Source organism: Asparagus officinalis, chromosome 1 (assembly GCF_001876935.1).
Source record: "Asparagus officinalis chromosome 1, Aspof.V1, whole genome shotgun sequence".
NCBI classification, from domain to species: domain Eukaryota; kingdom Viridiplantae; phylum Streptophyta; class Magnoliopsida; order Asparagales; family Asparagaceae; genus Asparagus; species Asparagus officinalis.
In genome coordinates this window covers 23,059,295-23,084,554 of record NC_033794.1, presented here as the reverse complement: position 1 = coordinate 23,084,554, position 25,260 = coordinate 23,059,295, and the positions used below count along the sequence as shown (strand labels likewise).

Genomic DNA, 25,260 nt, shown 5'->3' with positions numbered 1-25,260 from the left:
CTAACTAACTCATCTTCATCCATGTACATTAGAGAACTTTTAGGAAAATAATCATAGAAAATCCACCAAATATCAACACTTTCAAAAAAAATTAGCAAAAGTTTATTATCTTTTCTCTTTTAATTTTTTTAAAATTTTTTCCTTTGGAGATTTTCTTTAGGATGATACACAAAAAAGTCAGAAATTTTGTTGATTATTTATAAAGTAGAAGTTATTTTTTGCCAAAGATAATTTTCTCCATGAGTTAATTATAAGATAGTTTGTTAACAAAAAGACTGAAAATTTTATTGCCAAAAATAGTTTATGGCAAAAAGTTTTGGCTGGATAGCAAGTAGCTAAAAGAATGTCACGTGACTGCCCTAGTGACTGTTGTATTAGTGGTATAATATAGATATAGATAAATTATTCTCTACTATTAATCATCTAGTGAGTGATTATGAGCTTTTTTGAAGTGAATGAGTGCAATACACTAGAGTCTGATAAGTATTAAATTTAGATATGTTTAATCATCTACTGGATAATTAATGATTGAGATTAAAAATAGTTGTTTCTTTACTACTTTTGTTTGAAAGAATCCAAATCCCATTAAAATATATGTAAAGTTTCTAACTCAGTTGTTCAAATCCTCCCAATTAAACCGCTTAAATTATGGGATTCCACTCATACATATAACTTTTCTATTTTTTAATATTCTTCTGACTTTGCATTTTCCCAATACAACTCACCGTAAATGAAGGAATTTATTCATTATATTAAATGAAGAAAATAATTCAAAATATTAAATTAAGGATTTTTTTTTACTCGATACTCTTTACGTTTTCCATCGTGCATATAGTACGATATGCATGCAATAAAAATGGATAAGTCCTCCAAATTTGTCTTATAAGAGCTTGAAAATTGATTAATTCAACATTAACCTTTGGAAATTGAAACCGCACAAACAACGTACTGTTTGCGTGAATCACGATAAAAACATAAACAGTGGAATTACAGAAACTTCATTGCTAGACATTATTATAGTGTATAGGTGACGAAATATTTTATCGGGGTCATGAAAATTATTCAATTTTACGGATAAATTTCACTTAACCCCCCTGACATAATGAAATTTTGAGAAATCAGCACAGCTCCACAAACTTTATTTATTCCACTTCGACCCCTAAACTTTGGGGGTGTCTCACTTAAACACCATGGACTTCAAACTTTTCACTGCATGTGCCCTACAGTATCGTTACCCATTATTCGCCATTTTCTGTCAAATGCTTTACACTTGATTTGTCAAATGTCGTGGTGCTAATTTAGGGGATTTAAGTGGCGAAAAGTTCAGGGGTTCTGAAGCAAAATGAACAAAGTCAAATGGGGTTTTGCACTAAGTTAAATGGGGTTACGTGCAAAACTCCAAATGTTTATAGGGGGTTGGGGTAAAATATAACCTTCAATGATTTGTGGCACGCATCAGGACCAAAAGGCTGGGTGAAGATAGAACAAAGAATCCCCACAAATAAAAGAAGAGGAGTGGGGGACCCACAGGACCGGCCCTACCCTACTGAAGGAGAGAGAGAGAAGCGGCAGACAGTGACACCTGCAAACGCCTTCTCTTTTGCTTTTGCAGCTCCATCAGCTCTGCTCCAAACCCCCGTCTAGAGAGAGAACCCAGACAAAAAAAAAAGTAAAAATTTCTCTCTCTAGAAATCTAACAAAGAGCAAGACTTTCCCTTTCTCTACAATGCACGTTTAGGGTTAGGGTTTTGATTCTCGATAGATTTCGGAAATGGGGAGCGTGACGTCGGAGGACGCCTCCGATCGGTGCGGGAGCTATAGCCCTAGTGCTGATGTTAGTGAGTCGGAGACCTCGTCGGAGTTCTCAGTGCGGAGGTTCTCCGGCGGGGGAAGAGGCGGAGGCTGCGGTGGGGCGTCGAGCTCGATGGCCTCGTCTCCGATGAAGACGGCGAGGGCCGCGATGGCGATGATGGCGGACGCTGATGTTGTTTTCTGGGAGGGGAAGATCGAGAAGAGGGAGACGGAGTTTAACGGTTTGCTCTTTATTCGTTTACCTATGTTTTGGATCTGATATTTTTGCTCTTTTGTTCAATCAAATCCGTACATTTGATTCTGGTTTTTTTGGTTTATTTTTGTGTATGTTAGTGATGTGGGGATTATGGAAGAATTGAAGAAAATGTAGATGGAATTAAGGAAATTTTCATGATTCTGAAGGAAATTGGTGGATTTTAAAACTTTCTTGTACTTCTAATAATCACTAAAATGTATAAATTGGAAAATGTAGTTTTAAAAGTTCATTTCTTCAGACTGTATATAATGAAAATGCTATGTGCTTTCTTCAATTTTTGGATTGGAATTTCCCCTATTTTGTTGTTCTGAAAAAGACAGTATAGTCTAGGGTATAAATATCTGATTGTTAAGAGCATTTTTCTTTTTAATTTGTATATGAGAGTGGAAATACCTTTAATACTGCTGCTGACTGAGAACTGATCCCAGAAATTTGAGTTAAAAATCTTCAATGATTCATTATCAGAAGTGGATATATTGAAGTTGAGATGTGCTATTATTTAATTTTGGAATGGAGATTTCTCTTTTTGCCATTCCAAAAACACTAGCAGACTCTAGAACACTAAGAAAATATCCAATTCGTAAGGGCATTTTCTTTTAAATTATTTGAGAATGGATATGCCTTTTAACAATGCTGGCTGAGAATAATGCTGATCCCAATAATTTGGGTTGACAAGCTTTATTGTTGTTGTTATGATATTATCGTTCTCACTTTTAATCGATTCGTTGTTGTACTTCTCTCAGAGGTTGAGATGATGAAGGAACGATTCGCAAAGCTACTCCTTGGAGAAGATATGTCTGGTGGAGGAAAGGGAGTCTGCACTGCTCTTGCCATATCAAATGCCATTACCAATCTCTCTGGTAAACTTGAATGTTCCGCCAAGCTTTTTATCCCTCTCTCATAGTTTACCTTCTACTGATTTTTTTCTACAAAATCGATTCATTTAGCCACTGTATTTGGGGAGCTTTGGAGGTTAGAACCCTTAGCACCACAAAAGAAGGCGATGTGGCTTCGTGAGATGGACTGGTTGGTATGTGTTAGTGATTCAATAGTGGAACTCATCCCGTCAATCCAAGAATTTCCTGGAGGTGGGACATTTGAAGTGATGGTTTCGCATCCTCGCTCTGATCTCCACATGAACTTACCGGCACTTAAGAAGCTCGATGCAATGCTTCTTGGGATGCTTGATGGTTTTAGGGACACTGAGTTTTGGTATGTTGACCGCGGAATTCTGATTGCTGATGCTGATGAGGATGGAAGTGGGGCTTACCCGTCTTCTTCATTTGGGAGGCCATCATTGAGGCAAGAAGAAAAGTGGTGGCTTCCGTGTCCACGAGTCCCGCCAAATGGATTGTCGGAGGAAGCAAGAAAGAAACTGCAGCAGTGTCGAGATTGTGCAAGTCAGATACTTAAGGCTGCAATGGCGATTAATAGTGGGGTGCTTGCTGAGATGGAAATTCCTGATGCATATTTGGTGAACTTGCCTAAGGTATACTGGAAATTTTTTATTCTGTGGAAATTGATTGAAGCTTGTGCAGCTATGTTTACTTTCACCACTTTAACAATTTCAGTTTAATTTAATTTTCCAAAAAAAGTGCTTCATGTTTGTTCAACTTTTCCTTCTGCTTTATTGATGACTTATAAATAGTGTATGAAAGCCATTGAACTTTCTGTGTGCACATTTACTGTGTGATATAAAGGTAGTAGCTGTCTTGGAGCGTCAAGCAGATCTTATATTACAATCAAATTAGATATAAACGCACACGATTGTATTCAAATGGTAAAAATTAGTTACTCAAGAATATCATCATTTTACATGAGGTCGCTGCATGCATGCATAATTTTCCCCATATACATTGAACCGGTACATTATTGCAAACATATTGGATTGGTGTACACAGTTATTTGAGGATATTCGTTTCATGAAAGCTCAATGCACCCAGAAGAATTAGTGAACTTCGTGGTAGTTAAATCTGTCACTGTTGCACATTGGAATAATTTTATTTTCATGTTGCAAATAATTACTTATTGCACATTTAGCAACTAGTGTACCTTGAGCTTTGAAGTGAAACACCTGTGAGAAAATTGTTCTTACCTAGTTTCAAGTATTCATAGGGCACTTTCTTGCTTCTTAGGGAAGGATTTTAGTAAGCTAAACTTCACTATCAGTCCCTATTGCATTAGTCACATTTCATTTGAGTCCTCAATGTTGGAAAGTTATCAATAGAGATCCCTAACATCTTCTCCGTTCATCTAATTATGTCCTTTAGAGATTTCCTGTTATCCATTGTTGACATGGCCGCTAAATGGACCGTCTTTTCTCTATCCTTTTTTCCACGTAGCTACCTATAAATTTTAAAAATTAAAAATAACACCCTGTAAGTTTTGAAAAATATTAATAGCCCCTAAAATCTTCAAAAGCTACAAGTGGTCCGCTAAAAATTTACAACCAAACCCCTAAACAGTTTGAAATTTACAAATAGCACCATTAAAGCTATTTGTAATTTTTAGAACTTTCGGGGGCTATATGTAGAATTTTTGAGGATTTGTTCGTAAAAATTTAGGTTTCATTTATAGTTTTTAAAACGTCTAGGGGATGTTTACATATTTTCTAAACAGGTGTCCCTAAAAATTATCTAAACTGATATATAAAACTTTTGAAAATTATAAATAACCCCCTAAAATTAAAAAAAATCCTCCTAGAAAATATACAAAACAACCATGGAAGTTTTGAAAACTATAAATGACACCTAAATTTTTACAAATAGACCGTCAAAACTTTTACAAAAATAGTCCCCTAAAAGTTCTAAAGATTGCAAATAACTTTTAGGGTGCTATTTGTAATTTTCAAAACTTTTAGGTGGTTGGTTATAAAATTTTTAGCGGACCACTTGTATCTTTTAAAGTTTTTGGGGGATATTTATAATGTTCAAAGCTTTTACGAATAGTCCCCTAAAAGTTCTAAAGATTACAAATAACTTTTAGGGTGCTATTTATAATTTTCAAAAATTTTAAGGGGTTGGCTGTAAATTTTTTAGCGGACCACTTGTATCTTTTAAAGTTTTTGGGGGATATTTGTACTGTTCAAGGCTTTTAGGGTGTCATTTATAGTTTTAAAGCTTGTAGCGAGCTACGTGCCGTAAAGGAGAGAGAAAAGACAGACCATTGCCACGTCAGCGATAGATAACGGAAAATCTCAAAAAGAACCAAATTTGATGACAGAGAAAACGTTAGGGATCTCTGTTGATGACTTTTAAACGTTGAGGGCTCAAATGAAATTTAGCTAAATACATTAGGGACCTACAATGAAGTTTTGCCTTTTAGTATGCACATGTACCCATATAGACAAACCTGTACATATGGGAAAAAGCAAGATGCTTATATTTAATTTTGAATAAATAGTTTCAAAAAGAAGATTGAAAGTTAAATTTGGTCGTACTTAGCTTGGGATGCTGATTGGACAGAAAAAGTGAATGTCAAGTGCCAAAGTGATCAAAATAATTCCACACCAGCTCTATGTTATATTCATTGTTACATGTGTACATCAAGTAGTACATTGTTCAATCTTCTACTAACACTGAAACTTCTCTGTCTCCTTTATGCAATATTAAACTAATTAAAATGCTAGTGGTGTATAGCCCAGCTCTATGGCCTTAATTATAAGAACTAAGAAATTAGAGGTGATACAGCTCTATGACCTTGTTTATAAGAATTGAGAAATTATGAGGTTCAGACAAAAAAGATTCTTGAGGCGAGGTTCAGATGAAAAAGATTCGAGGTGCTTGTGTGATTTGGGGCAAATTGATTTTCATGATTCAGATCTTAATACTTGTGCTTATGTTTTGTTCAATTGACTCAATATCTATGTTACCCTGGTGCTTCTATCTTGAAGCCATACCCATATCCAACAGATACCCCTGTCTGTACCTGTACCAAAACTCATTGGACACTTCTTGCATATGTGCATACATTTATTTCGGCATGTACTCAATTAAACAATACATGTTTTAATTTAGAACACTTATCAAATTTTTCTTAGACGTAAATCCTACACTTCACATCCACTTCTTGAAACTAGTTGGATTCCAAACTATGATTTTAATGGTCATATGGGTGCCTAGTTTAATAAATGAGCGTTTTTTCAAATTATAGTCCACATAAATATAATACGCGAAACAAAATATTGATCTCATCTCATGTAAACTACTAATTTCAATATGTAATATATGTGTATACAAATATTTATATAGCCGTGTACTTGTACCCTACATTTTACAAATTTGCTATGTCCCGTACCCATACCCATCTAACATAGCTCAATATCTAGTTGAATTTCTTCAGGTTGGATGTTAGATTTTCTATTATTGAATATTGCCTGAGTAAAAAAGGGTAGATTTTACAACCCCCTGAATTTTTGGGGTGTTTTGCACAAACCCCTAAACTCTAGAAATTAGAGTAATCCCCCGAACTTGTGCCACTAAAATACCATGACCATGGCAATTGCTTTAAGTTACTTGCTTCACACACGATATGTTTTGGACAAAATTGTCCTTATAAACTTTTTTTACTTCTAAGTTTTTCAGGTTAAAACTGGTCAATTTTAATAAGTGTAATTCGGTCCTGTTACCCATCACGTTAATGCCATTTATGATAATTTGCAATAGTTCAGGTGGTTTTGTATAATTTGAAAGTTCAGGCCCTTCAGGGGGATTTCTCTAATTTGTAAACTTTAGGGGACTTTTGTGCACAATGCCCTAAAACTCATGTGGTTTTGTGAAAAATTCCCTTAATAAAATCCAAAAATAAACATGATATCATTTCTCTTAAAAAATGTAGCTATATAAATAATAATATTTTGGGGTCGTCTTAATGGAGATTAAGTCTTGTTTTGCATTTCCATTACATGTCAAATGAGCTAATGTTAATTATACGCTAATATTTGGATCACGTTATTTCTATTGAATTATTATCCCGGTGAGTACCAGACATGACCTTCAGTTATCTACATCGACACTTGTCTTCTTGCTGCAAATATATGTATCTATGTTTTGCTGTTTTGTTGAAATTTAGCATATATTGAAGAATTTTATGTTTATTTTGTTTGTGGATATGCTTATGTTCTGCGAAATTTATCCATTTCATGATTTATTCCTTAAGATGTGCACTCTCAAAATCAAACATATAGGATTATCTCCTAACTTTGAACATGTCTAATTTAATATAAAAAAGGAAAAACCTGAATGAATAGCCTGTATTTAGTGCTGAAACGGGAAACATTCCACTACCCTGTATGTGATTTGCATAATATATGCTGCATTCATTGTCAAATGTGTGGATTTGTATATAATACAAAATTTGCACTTCGCCACGTTCTTGAACACCTTCCACAATTCATACAGCAATACATCTTATTCTTCAAACATCTTCCGTCCAGCACCTGGAATCCATCTTTTTTGTCATGTGATTTACGTGCAATATGATACATGTAAATACGACCTTTTTGTTGGTTTAATGATATATATTGTTTTGCCTTGATTTCTCCAATTGTCTCCACAAGTTTGTTGGATTTTATTTCAAAAAATTCCATAAGCACATAAATGGCGCATGTATAGCACTTGTGTTGCGTTTGCATTTACCCCTTATTCTTTAGCTTGTGCTAGATAAATTCATCTAGTTGTCAGAGAAGTGCATTCGAATCCTTTCAAGTTCTGACCTAGAAGATTACTTTGCCCTGGTTTTGAAATCTGTCCATGTTGGTTTTTGGTCTTTACTTTTGGTATCAAGACTGAATGTCTCAACTGTAGAAACATTTGGGTTCAGAAATATTAGATTGTTGTTAATAACATCTTATGAAAAAAAAAAAGTTAAAAAAATAGCGGATAGAACGAAACAAGTAGGTTTTAAAAAAATTTAGATTGCTTCAGTCATGAATTTTGGACAATTCAAAATTTATATTAGGTTTGAAAGAAATATGGTATAACTACAATCTTGTCAAAACTCTATTTTGTTATTTTTTATGAGAAAGATCATACCCCGAAAGAAATTACTTGACTTTTTTTTAAGGGTTTTTAGGACATGGATTCATTAGTTTCTTCAGTCCATCAGCGTGCATGATTCTGCAATGTGCTTGTATTCATATATTAAAGGTTGCACTTGGGCAGGTAAAATGCCATGAGTCACCTTGTTTATATTGGCCAGCTAATTTGAGTGACAGCAGTCAATTATTATGTGATTACTTCTAATCAGGAAAGATTCCTCCTTGTAAACATCTTTGAGTTACTTGTTGAACTCAAGATCGCTTTAAACAATGAATATGTCACATCATGCTAGTCTGGCACGTGTGAACTGTAAACTACCAATATATTTTGCAATGGCTTTTCTGGATAGTGATATGATCATGTTTAGTTATAAATGATTTTTGCAAGGGTTTGGGTATGTTTAGATGTAACCTTTTATATTATGCCCAATTCCCAGTTCATCTTATTTACCTTGATTTTAACTGTTTCTACAGAGTGGAAAATCATGTTTAGGTGAGATAATCTACCGCTACATAACTGCTGATCAGTTTTCTCCCGAGTGTCTCCTTGACTGCTTAGATTTATCCTCGGAGCATGATACTCTAGAAATAGCAAACAGGGTTGAAGCAGCTATTCATATTTGGATGATGAAACACCAAAAAAGGCATCCACTCCATTCCAAGGCGAAGAAATCATGGAGTGGAAAGGTCAAGGGTCTTGTTAGCTACGCAGGAAGCACACATTTTCTAGCACAACGGGCGCGGAGCCTGTTGCAGAGCCTAAGACGCCAGTACCCAGGTCTTCCACAGACTGTTCTTGATATGAACAAGATTCAGTACAACAAGGTCTTTATCCTCAATATGCATCATCTTGGATAATGTTCACCAATTACTTTCTCTTTGGGTTATACTTATATTAGATCCCTAAGTCTTTGATAATTCTATATTAGATCCCTAAATCTTCATATTTCTAGATGAGAATTCAAATGCATTCATTTGTTTCAGATGAGACCCCTAAATCTATTCAGTTGTTTTAGATGGGACCCTCAAATCTACTAGGTTGTTTTATATAAGACCCCCATTTTAAACAGATATGAAGATTTTGAGGGTCTGATTTTGAAATTGAGGACTTGGGGGTCTAACATAGAGTTAATGAAGATTTCTGGGTCTCATATGATAAAAGAGCTATCTTTTTTGACAGTACTATTTTTCAATTACAGGATGTGGGGCAGTCCATCCTGGAGAGCTATTCGAGAGTGATGGAGAGTCTGGCATTCAATATAATGGCCAGGCTCGATGATGTAATTTATGTAGATGATGCAATGAAGAGATCTGTAGCTGCTGAGGCAGTCTCTTTATTCAACCGAGGTGGAGGTTTTGGAGGACTTCCTCTTCAAAAAAGAATCTCGCCGAGCCCGTTTTCCATTCAAAACACCCCCTATGCTTCTCCTTTTGCCACACCAACATTTTGTGCTTCAACCCCGGTTACTTTAAGTCCGGGCAGATCACACTCTACACTGAGCAAAGAAAATATTGGCCTTCGGCAAAATATGAAGTTGATAAAACCTGTTTCGGATGATGTTGAGAGAGTTTGGTCATACACTGGAAATCTAAGTGCTAGAAAGGATGCAGGAGATGCTCCTGAAAGGGATTGATATAAACCGAACAAACAGGAAATCTCATATAAGAAGCTTGCGTAGGTGCAATGTTTTTTTTTTTCGTGGGTGGGGGGCGCGGGGGCCGGGCGGAGGCGGCGGAGAGGCGGCGCGGCGTGGCAGATCGAAGAGGCGGGCGGGGCCTTGAGGTCCGCGCCAGTGTGCGGGCGGCGAGTGGGAGCGGCGGGGGGCGGGGGGAGTGGTCCTGCTAACACTCTCGAAAGTTTAGGAGCTAACTTAATTCAAGTTTTGATGTTGTTGCTGTACTGTGGTCCGTTATAACTGAACTTCAGTTGTTAACTGATATCCAAGTATATTTAATAGAAATGTTTTATTGATGACTTGGTTAGAAACTTATGGGTTGTGTTATACTCAAGAAAGGATATGATATTCATTTGATTCAACACTCAAGTCAGACTGTCAGAGGGTTACATATGGAAGAAGCACTCAATAATGACTAGAGCTTTTAATGTAAGAGATGATTTATGTTTGTGTGGATACATCTCTACTAGCTTAGAGATTGTTGTTCCCTTTTTTGTAAGGATCCAACAATTCTACTAGAGTCTGTACGTGGCAGGGCTTGCTTTATACCTGATTTACTTTCGCAAATTTCATAAGATTTATTGTTCAATTTTTAAAAAATTGTTAAGGTTGTTTTTTTTGATAATTTTTGAACACTTTTGTAACTTGTATTTTTAAATTTTTTGGTGCAACTAATTAATTTAGCAGAACTCTCATTTCACATTTCCCCAAAATTTCTCCTTCCTACAAATTTTTGATAGTGTTATTTGCTAAAGTGTTAGCAATTTTGTTGATGTTCGTGAACAAACAGTCGATGGGGGGTCTCCGTCATAGGATGCAGTTTCAATCTTGGCGGCGCTGAGGAGAATGGAGAGGAGGAATGTCATAGGATGCAGTTTCAATCCTGGCGGCGCTGAGGAGAATGGAGAGGAGGAATGTTGGGGCCGACTCCTCCGACTTTACGCCCGATCCTTGGACTGGAGTTCCCGATCCATCTGCACAAACAAGAAGAAACCCTTGGGAGGGCGGGGACCGTTTTCCCTGTGGTACCTCCGACGGTCAAGTCAGTTTGAGAGCTTGAGTGGGGTTTGAGGGGAGGTCCTTGGGCCATTGAGGTCCTTGGAGCGTACTCTTTTTAGAGTTTATTAGTTCTTTTTCAACCAAGGTAGGTTCCTTGTTTTTGTGAAGAAGAAGTTCCCAGAAAAACTTACCTCATGCGTTCCTCCTTTCTCCTCCTTTTATAGTCCCTTGCCTCTGAGAGGTTGACCCTCGACTTTGACTATACATAGGAGGCAGCTGAGAGGTGAGCAGTAGAGCTGCTGAGTCATCCTTTGACTGGCGATTGGAAGGGAGGTCACTCAGGTACAGGAAAGAAATGTCTTCTCAGTACCCTGGATTTGTCAGAAGAGGCAGGTCATAGAATAGGTCGGCTGCTTAGCCTTCTTTCTCTCTCCAGATGGCGGCTGGCGATTGGAGGAGAAGTCACTCGCGCACAGGAGAGCATCATGGCAATATTTGGGAAGTGACTTATAAGCAGAATAAGCAGTTTGAGCACGAGGTTTGTCAGAATGGATATCTTGATGGGATTAATCAATACTGTTATGTCGATTGACATCTGAAGTGAGTTTGGTCGGATCTTATCCCTTTAGTCGAGGCGGGTTGATCTACGAGCCATCATTATGATTTGCCGACCTGATAGTCGAGTGAGCTTTGGGTCGAGTGTATGGTTGAGTCGTCTGCTCGAGGAGTCGTCTTAATTACGAGGGGGCGACTGATCCTGCATTTCGAGTCGGTCATGATGACCTTTGGTCGAAAGATGACTTATCTGCTCGTCTGGCCGAGAGACTTGACCTTAGCTGGGCTTTTGAGCCTCTAAGTTGGTTTGGACCATAGCTCTCTTAGACCTATGCAGACATTCTTCCGGCATCTCTAACTCTATATGGTGAATTACCATAACAGTTGGCCCCTTTCATTCGGAGTTGACTTTAGTCGGGTTCGAGTGAAATAGATACAAGTTTGCTCCATATCTTGGGGATTTTAGGCTAGTTGATCGTGGTTGGAGACGTGACGTAGGTCTTTCTAACTGCCAATCTCTATGCACTGATGGTCGGCATTGGGAACCGCTTTTTTTTAAAAGGAAACGAGGTGTCGTGGGTAGAGTGAAAGGCGCCATACTTACCAATTGATTGGTGCGAGTTACGAGTGGTTGTTAGCCTTCCCGAGCGATTCGTTTCCGATTTTCAAAATGGATCTTCCTTAATTTCACCAGGAGGGCGCCTCTTGAATTCTTCTGCATGCTCCTTTGGAGGCTTATAAATAATTCTTGGTGTTGTTGAAAGAGCACTCTTTACCAAGAACATTTTTCTTCGTCGATCCTTCTTTTGACTTCTTAAGAGATTTTAGTATGGCTTTTCCTCAGAATGACCGCGAGAAGAAACTCATGATCTTGTTTCTATCTAGGTTGAGGATGACTTTGGACGAGGCAAACTGGTTGCATGATCAGTATGACATTTTTCGTGTGACGATGACCATAGGGGTGTTGGACAGCTTGACTCCGGTTCATATGCACGGCGAGGATCGGGTGCCTCTCTATCGGGCACATCTGTAATGTGGACTGCGCCTGCTGTTGCATCCCTTTGTCAGGGAAGTTTTTGTAGCTCTGGGTGTTTCCTCCTGCCAATTTCATCCACACGCCATTCATATTTTGATGGCGTTTATTGACGCCTGCTCCGAGGCGGAAGTGGTGCCCAACATCAGCCTGCTCGGGCACATGGTTAGTGTGGGGTCTGTTGAGGGGGACCTCCACTATTTTTTCCACTGTCAGGGCGATTTTCGTCTGGATGCCAATTTCCCAGAGCTGGACGAAGAATGGAGGAGGTTCTTCGTCTAGGTGTTTGGCGCCAATAATATTTTGTCCTGTTCAGGTTGGCCTGAGGTGCAAGAGAATGTGTTGGAACAGATGGCTCTTGGTGATCTTGAGGCTGGAGATCTTGAGAATCTTTGGTGTTGCCTTGATCTTCAGGAGGCCAAAGCTCTGGACAGAGAAGAGTTTCCTAAGATGGGGTGGTCCTCCTCGTCCTCCTCTGATCTGAAGACCCTTCCTCCACCAACGGAGGTCTGTAAAAGAGGGGCTGACTCAGAGGGGCCGAGTTCTTCCAGGAGGCCTTTGATGAGTGGCAACGTCTTTGTTTTTCCTGTTTGGTCGGAAAATAACTTTTATGGAAGTTGACCCTGGGTCTGTCTTCGGTTTATCTTGGTGGGGAACTATAGATTTGATTGCCGACTTGTGGAGTCTTTGTACTTTAAGCTACTCCTGATGGGGAGCCAAGTGCTTTGGAACCGACTAGGAAATCGTGGTGCCTTGTTTAATTCTTAGAAGAAGAGCCAAGGGCTTTGTTCCGACTAAGAAGTCGTTGTTGCCTTGGACTTATTCTTTAGGGAGAGCCAAAGGCTTTGTTCCGACTGAGAAGTCGTTTTGCCTTGGACTTATTCTTTAGGAAGAGCCAATGGCTTTGTTCTGACTGAGAAATCATTTTTCCTTGGAATTATTCTTTAAGAAGAGCCTGTTAGACCCTAGAGGGGGGGGGTGATTAGGGTCTTATGCTAATCTAATCCCGATTAAATTCCAATTAAAATTATATTGATTAATTTGTTCTTGCAAGAATGATATGAGATAGATATGAGCAAGAATGATATGAATAAGTACAAATAAAAATGTACTCTAAGCAAAACACAAACAAACGATATGTTTACGAGGTTCGGTCACCACGACCTACGTCCCCGCTCCTCACCTCGAGGAGATCTCCATTATCACAATCCGGTTTGGAAGCTGGAACTTCTACACACTCGCTTTACAAGCTTATCGAAAACTTTCACACAACAAACACTATGCAATCATACTTTACACACTAAGTGTAAGAACCTAGCCCGTGTCCTCCTCCTCAAGTGCTCAGATGCAACCTCTCCCTAGGTTCGTCAACCAACACCACTCCTATTGGATTCGACTCCGTCTCACGCCTCACACTTCTTCTCGGTGTATAAGTGTATTACAAGTGATACTCACAACAATGATTAAATACAATGATTTGTTCTCGATAATAAATGAGAACACAATGAAGCTCACACTCACTAAATCACACACCACTACCCACAATATATAGTATGGAATATTAAGCTCAATACAGTGTGTGATAACAGTGAATGAAAATATGTAACTCAATAAAATATAGCTAAGTTATGAAAATGAATCAATAAGCTATATAAGAAAGAGTTTAGAAAACTTCTCAATAAATAAGAAGAACAGTAGATGATGATCCCAAATAGGAGTTGAAAGCTTCTTCTTGTTGTAGAAAACTTCTTTTGGAACAGATTAACGAAATCAGCTTAAATAGCTCTTAAACAACTCTTAAACAACTCTTAATCTCTTGTTAAAACTTATTGTAAAAACAAACTCTTGGTATGTTGAAAGAGAAGAGCAATGGGGTATTTATACCCACTCAAAATATCAGCCAAAACCAACTTAAAATGACCAATATAGCCTCAGAGAATCAAATCAGAATATAGCCGTTGAGAAGGCAATGATGAGTTCGGCGGTCGACCGTGAAAATGTCGCGGTCGACCGTGAAGCATAAAACTACAGAAAAATAAATTTAAAAGCTGACGGTCGACCGTGGCGGTTGACCGTGAAAGTCTCTGGATGGAGCCACGATCGACCATCACAGTCGACAGCGAACAACTAATAGGCATAGTAAGAAGATTAACTGCTGGCGGTCGACCGTGGCGGTCGATCGTAAACTGATACATGGCAATTGACAGGTTTTGGGCTGATTTTGAAAGTACGTTAAAAATATCAAATCAATTTCAAAAATAGTAAAACTTTGGGGAAAGTTTCTAAATGATGAAATAAACATGTTTGAAAAGGAAATTTTGGAAAAGTAAATTTCGTTTGTAAAAACTCACTGTTTTTGAAAAGTGTTCATAAAACCTGTTTTTCGCGAACATGAAAATTGAGATATGACTTGTAAACACGTATATATATATATATATATATATATATATATATATATATATCATGCATACATTATATATATATATATAATAAAGTATGAATGAGCTGTAAACATGAAATAAAAACTATTGTAACAAAGTTTGATGAAAAATCATTTATATGATAGAAAACGTCAAATCTGTGTTAAGTGTTCATATATTGAGCTTAAATATAAACATACAATATATGTAAGCAAACTACTCTTATACCTAGGTGAATGCACACACATGAACTTGAATCTTTAACTCTTGATTGTCATGTGTTGAATTACCTGAAAAGAGAAAAACCAAACAACGAAAACTAGAAAACATATTAGCTATAAATTGTTTGACAAAACATCATCAAAACTATAGGGCCAACAGAGCCAAGAGCTTTGTTTCGACTGAGAAGTCGTTTTGCCTTGGACTTATTCTTTAGGAAGAGCCAAGGGCTTTGTTCCGACTGAGAAGTCGTCGTGCCTTGGTTTTGTTAGCCCTTATATTTTGATGATGTTTTACAACCACCATTATCAGTACTAATGGCTTATTGAGTGCAAATGTAGTGAATTCATATATCAAGCATGTTAGTGCCACATAATGGAGGATTGGATGGAATATGCGCTACAACGATGATATCCAAAGGAGGAGGAGGCATAGTGATGAAGCAACGTTATCTCAAGAACACCAAATTCAATTAAAAGCTTCATCCAACTCAAGCTATATCAAGACTCAAGAATTGTATTCTCGTGAGGATATTAGCTAGTTTTTATTTTCTCTCTAGTGCTAGCATGTAGGCAAATAGTTTAGATTTCATCTGAAGCTATTGGGATATCAACACACACGTTTTCATACTTATAGTTTTGAACGTATTTCACAAAATATTATTTTTCACAAGTATGAGGACCTATTTGCAAAATTCATTTTCCAAATAATTTGTTTTTAGTATTAAAAATATTTTACAAAGTTTCACAATTTTCAGAGGTCAAATGGATATTTTACAAATATTTTTAAGTGAGTCAAAAATCAGGTTTTGAGTGTATCAGATTGCGGTCGACCGCCACAATCGACCTCGCCTGAGCTCACTCGTCAGTGGGCAACAGAAACTTTCACGGTCGAACGCCGTGGTCAACCGTGAGCTAAAAATTTTCCACGGTCGACCGTCACGGTCGACCGCGAAAGTCTCTGGACTTTTGGTAAGTTTCTGAACTACCTCGCGGTCGATCGCGAAAAAGTCACGGTCGACCGCCGATTGTTTTAAACGGTAATATAGTACAATTTTTCAGCGCCGATTTCACAGATCTCAACGCTGTTCTGTTTCTAGATTTTGGAGGATTGTGTATGGGTTTCAAACAGCTGTGTTTTCTATTTAAACCTATCTTCTTCTTCTTCCTCTGAGTCCCAGATCTTTAAAAAATCTTTCAGAGAGCGTTTTTACAGAGCTTAATTTTCAAACCAGTTTCTTCTGAGTTTTTGTGTTTCACATCCCAACTTCAGTGTTATCTTCTCTTTGCCATAGGGACATTGTAAAGAGAGGATTCTTACACCATTTTTACTATTTTGAGAGCTTGATCTTGTGTAGATCAATGGGACATTGTAAAGAGAGGATTCTTACACCATTTTTACTATTTTGAGAGCTTGATCTTGTGTAGATCAATTATGTGGGAGTGTGATCTAGTGAGATCAACTTTGTAGTGTGAGATCGTGAGGGGATCGCTGTGTAGAAGAAGTTCCGGCTTTCAAACCAGGTTGTGTAGTGGATTTCTCCTCGAGAGTGGGGAGCGGGGACGTAGGTCAGCGGACCGAACCTCGTTAACACATCGCGCGTCACAGGATAACGATTCCTAACTCTATCTCCTCTATTTTGATTGCTTTTGGATCCTAACTCTATCTCCTCTATTTTGATTGCTTTTGGATATTGTGTTTTGTTTGTCTTAATTTTATTGCACTTTTATAGCATTGTGACCCTAATCACCCCCCTCTAGGGTCCAACAATTGGTATCAAAGCTTGGTCTCTATATTAGTTTTTGGTTTAATCACCTTAGAGAAAAGATCTTATGGATGCGTCAATGAATGTGCATATGCTAGAGGGACAATCCACCACTAGACCACCACTTTTCACCGGTAGTAATTTTGCTTATTGGAAGGCTAGGATGAGGATTTATCTTCGTTGCATTGACCTTGACATCCTAGAACTCATAGAGAAAAAATATGTAGAAAAGCCCAAAGTTGGGACTATGACCGATAGAGAAAGGCACCAAGCCAATCTCAATGCAAAGGCTATGAATACCTTAATTTGCGGTCTTTCCCCTAATGAGTATAATAGGGTTTCCACATGTGCAACCGCATACGAAATATGGGTGAAATTATGTATTACACATGAAGAAACCCCCCAAGTTAAGGAATCCAAAATTAGTGGGCTCATGCATGAATATGAGTTATTTCAAATGCTTCCAAATGATCAATTGATGCTATGTTTTCTCGCTTCACTAACATTATCAATGAATTGCATGGTCTTGACAAAAAATTGACTATTCAAGAGACGAACTACAAGATTCTCCATTCATTGACTCCGTTGTGGGAACCCAAGGCGACAGCGATAGAAGAAGCTCATGACCTTACCACTCTACCTCTTGATGGCCTCATCGGCAAGCTCAAGGTTCATAGAAGCTCATGACCTTACCACTCTACCTCTTGATGGCCTCATCGGCAAGCTCAAGGTTCATGAGAAAAATCTCAAGGGAAAGGAGAAGGAGGAAGTGCCCTCACAGGAAGTTGAGGAGCCATCATCAAAATCGAAGACCATAGCTCTCAAAGGAGCAAGTGATAACTCCTCTTCGTCATCGAATAGTAAAGTTGATTTTTCTAGAGAAGTGACTCATCTCTCTAGAAGAATTTCTAGACTCATAAAAATGAATAAGAAGTTTAATCCCCGTTCTAACAACAAATTTCCTTCACGTGTAGGAAAATGTTTTGAATGCAATGAACCGGGCCACATCGCTAAGGATTGCCCCAAGCTCAAGGAGAAGTACATGAAGTACAAGAAGAAGAAGGCTATATATGCCGGATGGGAGGAAACCGAACCAAGTGCTTCGGATAGTAATGAAGAAGGAGCTAAACTTGCTCTTCATGATCCCAACATTTGTTTCATGGCCCTTGAACATGAGGTAATATCCGACACCGAGAGCGAATCTTTTTACATGCAATGTGATCTAGCTACGGCTTTAGAAGAATTGAACATTGAATTTAAAAGAGTGTCAAAGGAATTTTCTTCTTTTAAAAAGTTGCATGCTTCTTGTGATGTGAAACTAGAACAACTAGAAACCTCTCTTGCTCTAAAAGATGAATTGCTAGGAGATCTCGATTTTGAGAACAAGCAATTAAGATCCAAGATTGAAAGACTAGAAATTAAGAGTGGTAGGATTAGACCCACTCATGCTTATGCTAAAAGACTAGAAATTAAGAGTGGTAGGATTAGACCCACTCATGCTTATGCTAATCATCATCACCATGGTAAAAATAGGTTTCATGATTCTCATGCTCATACATACAAAAGAAATTTTGTGTGCACGTATTGCATGAAACATGATCATATTTTTACTCATTGTAGAATTAAAGATAACTATGAATTTTATGGATTAACATGGGTACCCAAAGGTACCAAGTTTACTAACCACCAAGGACCCAAGATTTGGATACCTAAAGTTACTACACCTTCCTCTCTTGTAGGGGACATCACGGCAACGACGTAAAGAGATGTGGTACCTTGATAGTGGTTGCTCTCATCATATGACGGGCAACAAAGAGTTATTTGTAACCCTATCAAGGATTGAAGGAGGCAGCGTCTCCTTCGGTGGTGGTGAGAAAGATAAAATCATTGGTATAGGTTCTATTGGTAAGAAACCTTCACCCGTTATAGAAGATGTTTATTTGGTTAATGGATTGAATCATAATCTTCTTAGCATTAGCCAATTGAGTGATAAAGGTTTTGATATTTCCTTTAAACCGGATAAATGCATTATTAGTATGAATGAAAAAATTGTTTTTGTTGCTAATCGCAAATCTAATGTATACATTTTTGAGATGAATGAATTAACGAATCAAGATGTGAAGTGCCTTTCGGCAATTGATGAAAACCCTTGGATTTGGCATAAAAGGCTTGGACATGCAAACATAGAATTGATATCAAAATTGTCTAAGAGAAATCTTGTAAAAGGGTTACCTAACTTGTACTTCATCAAAGATACCATATGTGAAGATTATACCAAAGGTAAACAAACAAAATCTTCTTTCAAATCCATCAATGAGGTATCGACTTCTAAACCTTTGCAAATACTTCATCTTGATTTATTTGGTCCTATGCGTGTTACCTCTCTTGGAGGCAAACACTATGTATTTGTGATTGTTGATGATTTTTCTCGGTTTACATGGACTATATTTCTTGCAAATAAAAATGATTGTTTTGAAGAATTTTCTAATCGTGTCAAAAGAATTAAAAATGAAAAAGATTTGAAAGTTGTTAAAATAAGAAGTGATCATGGAGGTGAATTTCAAAATAATTTTTTCTATGAATTTTTTGCTCATCATGGTATAACTCACATGTTTTTCGCTCCTAGAACACCACAACAAAATGGTGTTGTTGAACGAAAAAATTGCACCATACACGAGATGGCACGCACTATGCTAAATTCATTTGATTTGCCAAAATATTTTTGGACGGAAGCCGTCAATACGGCTTGCCATGTTTTAAATCGTGTTTTAATTAGACCAAATATCAAGAAAACTCCTTATGAACTATTTTATGGAAAAACTCCTTTTATTGGTTATTTTCGTATCTTTGGTTGCAAATGTTTTATTTTAAATACAAAAGATCATCATGACAAATTTGATTCCAAAATTGATGTTGGTATTTTCTTAGGTTATGCACCTCGAAGTAAGGCTTATAGGGTCTTCAACAAACGAACTCTCGTTATTAAAGAATCTATAAACGTAACTTTTGATGAGACTAATGTTGGTTCTCAAGTTGTTTTACCTAGGAAAGATGATGATGATGATGTTGAGGGAGGATTAGATTTTTTACAAATCAATGATACACCCTCTATAGAAGCACAAAAGGATGTGGATAGCTCCAATGCTCATGAACAAGTTGAACTTCCTAAAGCTTGGAAATTCGCATCAAACCATCCAAAGGAATAAATAATTGGGAGCCCTTCACAAGGAGTTGTTACTCGCTTAAAAGCTTTGAGTGAGTGTGGTAATGTTGCTTTCTTATCTCAACTAGAGCCTAAAAAGATTAATGATGCTTTATATGATGAATTTTGGATTTTAGCTATGCATGAGGAACTAAACAATTTTAAAAGAAATGATGTTTGGAAACTAGTTCCTAGACCTAACAATGCTAGTGTAATTGGAACAAAATGGGTTTTTAGAAATAAACTTGATAAACATAGCATTGTTACTAGAAATAAAGCTCGTTTGGTTGCCCAAGGATACAATCAAGAGGAGGGCATAGACTATGACGAAACCTTTGCACCGGTTGCAAGGTTGGAATCTATTAGGATGTTTTTGGCATTTGCTAGCTTTAAAAATTTCAAATTATTTCAAATGGATGTTAAAAGTACCTTTTTAAATGGTTTTATAGAAGAGGAAGTATATGTTGAGCAACCCGCCGGTTTCATAGATCATGTTTCTTCTAATCATGTTTACCGGGTTCAAAAAGCTTTATATGGGTTGAAACAAGCTCTTAGAGCTTAGTATGCTCGCCTCTCTATTTTTCTTGTTGAAAATGATTTTTTCAAAATGAACAATTGATAACACTCTTTTTGTGAGAAAAAGAAAAAATGATTTCATTTTAGTTTAAATATATGTTGATGATATCATTTTCGGTGCTACTAATGAATCTTTGTGCAAGGAATTTTCTAAAGTTATGCAAGTTCATTTTGAGATGAGTATGATGGAAGAGCTTACATTCTTTCTCGAGCTCCAAGTCAAGCAAACTAAGGATGGGATATTCATTTCTCAAAGCAAGTATGCTAAGAAATTGGTGAAGAAATTCAATTTGGAGAATTCTAAGCATGCGCCTACTTCCATGAGTACAAGTGTCAAGCTTGATGCGGATGAAAGTGGTGAAGATGTGGACCAAAAACTATACCGAGGTATGATAGGTAGTCTTCTTTATCTCACCGCTAGTAGACCCGATATCATGTTTAGTGTGTTTGCATGTGCACGTTTTTAAGCTTCTCCTAAAACATCTCATTTAATTGCGGTTAAAAGGATCATTAAGTATGTTAATGGAACTTTTAATCTTGGTTTATTTTATCCAAAGAGCACCTCTTTTGATTTATATGGTTTTTGTGATGCCGATTTTGCCGGATGTAAGGTAGATCGTAAGAGTACGAGTGGAACATGCCAATTCTTAGGAAATTCACATGTTTCTTGGGCTTCCAAGAAACAAAATTGTGTTGCATTGTCCACTACGGAAGCGGAATACATTACCACCGGCTTATGTTGTGACCAAGTTTTGTGGATGAAACAAAGCTTGGTTAACTATGATTTGAATTTTCAAAATATAAAAATCTTTTGTGATAACACGAGTGCTATAAATATTTCCAAAAATTAGGTTTTGCAATCTAGAACTAAGCATATTGATGTGTGCCATCATTTCTTACGTGATCATGTAGAGAGACAAGATGTATCCCTAGTGTTTGTTGACACAAAATCTCAATTAGCGGATATATTTACTAAGCCTCTTGGTGAGGATGATTTTTGTCGCATAAGAAATGGCTTGGGCTTATGCAATGTGTGAAAGTTCTATTTGTTTGCTTGTTTAGTCTATTTTGCATGCATTTCGCTTTCTCCATTTTTGATGGTGACAAAGGGGGAGAGAAATCTCCTTATTTGTTGCACATACTTAGGGGGAGCTCATAGATAGGGGGAGCACCTATTTATAAGCTATATTTATTTTTGCTCTTATATAATGGTTGGTTGTCATCATCAAAAAGGGGGAGATTGTTAGCCCTTATGTTTTGATGATGTTTTACAACCACCATTATCGGTACTAATGGCTTATTGAGTGCAAATGTAGTGAATTCATATATCAAGCATGTTAGTGCTACATAATGGAGGATTGGATGGAATATGCGCTACAACGATGATATCCAAAGGAGGATGAGGCATAGTGATGAAGCAACGTTATCTCAAGAACACCAAATTTAATTAAAAGCTTCATCCAACTCAAGCTATATCAAGACTCAAGAATTGTATTCTCGTGAGGATATTAACTAGTTTTTATTTTCTCTCTAGTGCTAGCATGTAGGCAAATAGTTTAGATTTCATCTGAAGCTATTGGGATATCAACACACACGTTTTCATACTTATAGTTTTGAACGTATTTCACAAAATACTATTTTTCATAAGTATGAGGACCTATTTGCAAAATTCCTTTTCCAAATAATTTGTTTTTAGTATTAAAAACATTTTACAAAGTTTCACAATTTTCAGAGGTCAAATGAATATTTTATAAATATTTTTAAATGAGTCAAAAATCAGGTTTTGAGTGTATCAGATTGCGGTCGACCACCACAGTCGACCGCGCCTGAGCTCACTCGTCAGTGGGCAACAGAAACTTTCACGGTCGACCGCCGCGGTCGACCCGTCACGGTCGACCGCGAAAGTCTCTGGACTTTTGGTAAGTTTCTGAACTGCCTCGCGGTCGACTGCGATAAAGTCACGGTCGACCGCCGATTGTTTTAAACGGTAATATGGTACAGTTTTTCAGTGCCGATTTCACACGATCTCAGCGCTGTTCTGTTTCCAGATTTTGGGAGATTGGGTATGGGTTTCAAACAGCTGTGTTTTCTATTTAAACCTATCTTCTTCTTCTTCCTCTGAGTCCTAGATCTTTAAAAAAATCTTTCGGAGAACGTTTTTACAGAGCTTCATTTTCAAACCAGTTTCTTCTGAGTTTTTGTGTTTCACATCCCAGCTTCAGTGTTATCTTCTCTTTGCCATAGGGACATTATAAAGAGAGGATTCTTACACCATTTCTACTATTTTGAGAGCATGATCTTGTGTAGATCAATTGTGTGGGAGTGTGATCTAGTGAGATCAACTGTGTAGTGTGAGATCGTGAGGGGATCGTTGTGTAGAAGAAGTTCCGACTTTCAAACCGGGTTGTGTAGTGGATTTCTCCTCAAGAGTGAGGAGCGGGGACTTAGGTCAGCGGACCGAACATCGTTAACACATCGTGCGTCACAGGATAACGATTCCTAACTCTATGTCCTCTATTTTGATTGCTTTTGGATATTGTGTTTTGTTTGTCTTAATTTTATTGTACTTTTATAGCCTTGTGACCCTAATCACCCCCCTCTAGGGTCTAACAGGTTTTACCCCGAGGAGGTACCAAGGTCTTGATGCTGACTGAGAAGTCGTTGTGCCTCGGGCTTATTTAGATTAGGAGCCAAGGTCTTGACCACTATGGCCGATGAGAGCAGACGGAATCAGACCATATGTTATGCCTTAGGCTTACCTTTAAGAAGAGTCAAGGGCTTTGTTCCGATTGAGAAGTCGTTGTGCCTTGGTTTTACCCTGAGGAGGTACTAAGGTCTTGACCACTATGGACGATGAGAGCAGAATGAATCGAACCATATATTGTGCCTTAGGCTTACCTTTAAGAAGAGCCAAGGGCTTTGTTCCGACTAAGAAGTCATTTTGCATTGGACTTATTCTTTAGGAAGAGCCAAGGGCTTTGTTCCGACTGAGAAGTCGTTTTGCCTTGGACTTATTCTTTAGGAAGAGCCAAGGGCTTTGTTCCGACTAAGAAGTCATTGTGCCTTGGCTTTACCCTGAGGAGGTACCAAGGTTTTGATGCCGACTGAGAAGTCGTTGTGCCTCGAGCTTATCCAGATTAGGAGCCAAGGTCTTGACCACTATAGCCGATGAGAGCAGATGGAATCGGACCATATGTTGTGCATTGGGCTTTCCTTTAAGAAGAGCCAAGGGCTTTATTCCGACTGAGAAGTCGTCGTGTCTTGGTTTTATCCTGAGGAGGTACCAAGGTCTTGACCACTATGGACGATGAGAGCAGATGGAACCGAACCATATGTTGTACCTTGGACTTACCTTTAAGAAGAGCCAAGGACTTTGTTCCGACTGAGAAGTCGTTTTGCCTTGGACTTATTCTTTAGGAAGAGCCAAGGGCTTTGTTCCGACTAAGAAGTCGTTGTGCCTTGACTTTACCCTGAGGAGGTACCAAGGTCTTGATGCCGACTGAGAAGTCGTTGTGCCTCGGGCTAATCCAGATTAGGAGCCAAGGTCTTGACCATTATGGCCGATGAGAGCAGACGGAATCAGACCATATGTTGTGCCTTAGGCTTACATTTAAGAAGAGTCAAGTGCTTTGTTCCGATTGAGAAGTCGTTGTGCCTTGGTTTTACCCTGAGGAGGTACAAAGGTCTTGACCACTATGGACGATGAGAGCAGAAGGAATCGAACCATATATTGTGCCTTGGGCTTACCTTTAAGAAGAGTCAAGGGCTTTGTTTCGACTAAGAAGTCATTTTGCATTGGACTTATTCTTTAGGAAGAGCCAAGGGCTTTGTTCCGACTGAGAAGTCGTTTTACCTTGGACTTATTCTTTAGGAAGAGCCAAGGGCTTTGTTCCGACTAAGAAGTCGTTGTGCCTTGGCTTTACCTTGAGGAGGTACCAAGGTCTTGATGCCGACTGAGAAGTCGTTGTGCCTCGGGCTTTTCCAGATTAGGAGCCAAGGTCTTGACCACTATAGCCAATGAGAGCAGACGGAATCGGACCATATGTTGTGCATTGGGCTTACCTTTAAGAAGAGCCAAGGGATTTATTCTGACTGAGAAGTCATCGTGTCTTGGTTTTATCCTGAGGAGGTACCAAGGTCTTGACCACTATGGACGATGAGAGCAGATGGAACCGAACCATATGTTGTACCTTGGACTTACCTTTAAGAAGAGCCAATGACTTTGTTCCGACTGAGAAGTCGTTTTGCCTTGGACTTATTCTTTAGGAAGAGCCAAGGGCTTTGTTCCGACTGAGAAATCGTTTTGTCTTGGACTTATTCTTTAGGAAGAGCCAAGGGCTTTGTTCCGACTAAGAAGTCGTTATACCTTGGTTTTACACCGAGGAGGTACCAAGGTCTTGATGCCAACTGAGAAGTCGTTGTGCCTCGGTCTTATCCAGATTATGAGCCAATGTCTTGACCACTATGACCGATGAGAGCAGACGGAATCGGACCATATGTTGTGCCTTGGGCTTACCTTTAAGAAGAGCCAATGGTTTTGTTCCGACTGAGAAGTCGTTTTGCCTTGGACTTATTCTTTAGGAAGAGCCAAGGGCTTTGTTCCAGAAGTCGTTTTGCCTTGGACTTATTCTTTAGGAAGAGCCAAGGGCTTTGTTCCGACTGAGAAGTCATTTTGCCTTGGACTTATTCTTTAGGAAGAGCCAAGGGCTT

General features: G+C 38.2%; 1 protein-coding gene across 1 annotated transcript; it reads left to right on the top strand.

The window, feature by feature from the left end:
• Positions 1,772–9,810, top strand: LOC109821395 (rop guanine nucleotide exchange factor 1). Its single transcript, XM_020387586.1, has 5 exons — positions 1,772–2,033; positions 2,812–2,928; positions 3,016–3,557; positions 8,580–8,930; positions 9,305–9,810. The coding sequence occupies exons 1-5, from the start codon at positions 1,772–1,774 to the stop codon at positions 9,737–9,739; spliced, it is 1,707 nt and encodes a 568-aa protein (XP_020243175.1). The 3' UTR covers positions 9,740–9,810.